At 46.6% G+C, this 3,552-nt stretch overlaps 1 protein-coding gene across 1 annotated transcript in view; it reads left to right on the top strand.

Moving 5' to 3' along the window:
• MTRR (5-methyltetrahydrofolate-homocysteine methyltransferase reductase) overlaps positions 1–2,281 on the top strand; it is a 33,089-nt gene extending 30,808 nt beyond the window's left edge. The window contains exon 15 of the mRNA XM_010857125.1: positions 713–2,281. Coding sequence (XP_010855427.1) covers positions 713–854 — 142 coding nt within the window. The 3' untranslated portion in view covers positions 855–2,281. The remainder of the gene's footprint in view (positions 1–712) is intronic.
• Positions 2,282–3,552: the final 1,271 nt, after the last annotated feature.

Consider the following 3,552-nt stretch of genomic DNA (forward strand, 5'->3'; position numbering starts at 1 on the left):
GAAGGGGCAGAGCGAGTTCCGCTCCCAGCACAGTGGAGTCCTGTCTGGCAGTTACTCATGCCGCAGATATCACAGTGCCTGCCGGCGCTTTGGCCCGTGCAGGTGTCTGGAGACGGGAGGTGGGCAAGGTGCTCTCCGTGCCAGCCACCGCTCCCAGTGGGAGAGCCAGGCAGCAGTGCTCACGGTGCAGCGGGGGCTGCGTGGGGCCTCGCCTGGCCTGCAGTGAAAGAGCTGGGCCGTGGAACTGCACCGAGAAGGGGCAGCCCTCAGCAAGTTCTCAGTGATGTGTCTATTGATAACTGTGTGCCTGTGTGCCTGCCAGGCATGCAGGCGTAGACTCTCAGGGGAACTCCTTGCCCCAGGAAGGCCTTGAGAGTGGAGGGAGGGCAGAGCCAAGGAGGGCCCAGTGCGTGAGGCCCTCAGGCACGTCAAGATTTCGGCTGGTCCCTGGAGCTCAGAGCCTGCTGAAGGACTCAAAGCTGTGAACGGGGTGGTCAGCAATGCATGTGCTGGTGGTCCCTGGGCAAAGGCCTGGCCTTGGGCTGGGGGGTGTGGTGGTGACCAGTGCCTGGAGACCTCAGGGTCACTTTCCAGAGAGATGGAGGGGGCTTCAGTGTGGTGACGCAGGCCCGGCCTGAGATTCGTGAATGCAGGAGGATTTAGTGCACAGTTCCTGTTCTTAAACAGAATGCTGTTACTCATTTTTTTCTAGAGATGCTAAGAATATGGCCAAGGATGTCCACGATGCCCTTGTGGAAATAATAAGCAGAGAGACTGGAGTTGAAAAACTAGAGGCAATGAAAACATTGGCCACTTTAAAAGAAGAAAAGCGGTATCTTCAGGATATTTGGTGATAAACCTAGAAAGTAAAAGAAGAGAATTAAGGGTTTTTTTGGCTGAAAGTTCTGACATGAAACTTGACTTGAAGCTTGGGATTTTCAGCGTTTAAATTTAAAAAAAAAATTTTTTTTTCAACATTTCTTGGAGGAGGTGGGGTGGGGCGTGGGGACCATTTTAACCATACGGGGAACTTTCAATTCGGGTTTCCATACCTCCCCCTCCCCTCCCCAAACCACCCTGAGCAGAAAGGCGGCTCTGACTTCTCCACTAGCACCTCACAGGCCACCTCCACATCCTGGAGAAGTTTTGCAGGGACGTTGACCGGCTCCCTGGGCTTCTCTGTTGGTGCGTGTGAGAGCTTTTCAGCGTAGGATGTGAGCGTGGGAGCTGACCCGGTAGGTGGTCAGGTCTTGTGAACTTGTTGCCAGTTTTTTTAATAATCTAAAATTAATTTTTATTTTATACAAAATACACCATAGAGAGTATTCATATGAGTGTATTAAAATTACATATGTATAGTATATCTGATTACATGTTTATATATAATTTTATCAGATGGTTTATTACCAAAACTATATTTCTGATAAAAACATTTTAAGGTAATGCTTATAGTGATTCTTTTCATGATGCTGGAAATACAAACTATATTTTGAAATTCCACTCTGGCATATGATTTACTTATACTTAGCATGGTCATTTCTTCTTAGTATCACAGTTCCAGAATTTAAAGAAATTTGCATTCAGATTATAGATCCATTTCCCATCTTTTGATTTCTGCCCCTTTTGATGTACTTTTAAATTTTCCCACATAATTTATTGTTATTTCTGTGATTGTAACCTGGGCTTAAAATACCTACTTAGTACCCTTGTATTTCATAAATTCCTGCTATTGTCTGAATATTTATGTCCCCCAGCTTCCCCCGCTGCCTCCCAATTCATATGTTTGAATCCTCACCTCTGATATGATGGTACTAGGAGCTGGGCCTTTGTGGGGTGACAAGGTCATGATGGTGGAGCTCTTAGGAATGGGATCAGTGCCCTTGTTTCAAGACGCCCCACAGGGCTCCCTGCTCCTCCTGCCCTGTGAAGACACAGTGAGAAGTCGGCATCCGCAACCCTGAGGCCGTCACCAGAACCCAGCAACACTGGCACCTGCTCTGCACTTCTGGCTTGCAGAACTGTGAAAGATTTCTGTTGTTTATAAGCTACCCATGATATCTTGTTACAGCAGCTCAAATGGACTACCGGACTAAGATAATTCCCAACAACCCATTCTCTTTTAGTATTTGTCAGAACAGAAAACAAAGTCTAAAAGGGGTATGGAAATTTTTTCTCCTAGTCTCTGGTATATATTGTTTTTTTAATTAAAGAGATTGGCATTTAAAAAATCTCTACCTGTCAAAGGGTTCTGGTCATTTTGAAAAATAAGTATCTAAAATAATACGGTATATAATCTTAAAATTTGTTAAGACTTCAAAGCAGTTTGTTACAACCTCTAATCTTACATATTTCATGTCTTTTACAATAGAAATATTTCTGGAAAAACTTACAAGGCATAAGACAACATATCAAGCAAAATTATGGGCATATGTTAATATCTGTCAGCCAGAATAGACTTAAGGTGAAAACATGAAAAGGGACAAAGAACGATATTCCTTGCTAATCATTCTAACAAGAAAATACAGCTGAGAACGTGTGTCCTGTGCCAGTGCTGTCCGTCCATGTTGCTGTGTTAGTATTAGTCGTTCAGTCATGTCCAACTCATTGTGACCCCATGGACTGTAGGATGCCAGGGTCCTCTGTCCATGAAATTATCCAGGCAACAATACTGGAATGGGTTGCCATTCCCTTCTCCAAGGGATCTCCCCAACCCAGGAATCAAACCTGGGTCTCCTGCAGTGAAGGTGGGTTCTTTACTGTCTGAGCCACTAGGGAAGCCTGTGAAAGTGAAAATGAAGTCATGTCTGACTCTTTGCGACCCCATGGACTGTAGCCTACCATGCTGCTCTGTCCATGGGATTTTCCAGGCCATAGTACTGGAGAGGATTGCCATTTCCTTCTCCAGCGGATCTTCCCAACCCAGGGATTGAACCCAGGTCTCCCGCATTGTAGACAGACGCTTTACAGTCTGAGCCACCAGGGAAGTCCTGCAAGTTACCACGTTCCCATAGTGGGAGTCAAACCTGGGCCGCCTGGGTGAAGACCAGGAATCCTCACCGCTGGACCATACGGGAAGCCTATATGTGACCGCCCAACTGACAGACCCCTAAAGAGAAACTGAAGAGTGTGCATAGTGTCCTCAGATCCCGGCCCGAGCCATGTGGTTGGTGCCCAACATCCGGGTTATTTCTGTTAGGTTGCGAGTTACCAGGTTCAGATTAGAGTTAATCAGCTGCTCCCTCACAGCCTTGCCAGCAGATGAGGGTAAAACTAGATCCCAGGCCAGATTTTGCAGCACACACAGCTCTTGAACAGTTTTCTTTATTTATTAGCAGTCAGGCACTAACGCTTCCTACAGCCAGGCCTGTAAGCTTAACGAAGTTCCAGCGCTATCTCTCTAGGTGGCCTGGCCACGTCTTACATAAAAAGTTTCACATCAAGGTGGTTGTGAGTATGACAAGGGCAGACTTTTGTTCCTCTCAGCATCATAAACTGCCCCCCCACCCCCAGCCCAGTGGCTGGACACAGTGCTGTTTTGGGGTTACGCCTCAG

Source organism: Bison bison, unplaced genomic scaffold (genome assembly GCF_000754665.1).
Source record: "Bison bison bison isolate TAMUID 2011002044 unplaced genomic scaffold, Bison_UMD1.0 scf7180017864377, whole genome shotgun sequence".
Classification (NCBI taxonomy): domain Eukaryota; kingdom Metazoa; phylum Chordata; class Mammalia; order Artiodactyla; family Bovidae; genus Bison; species Bison bison.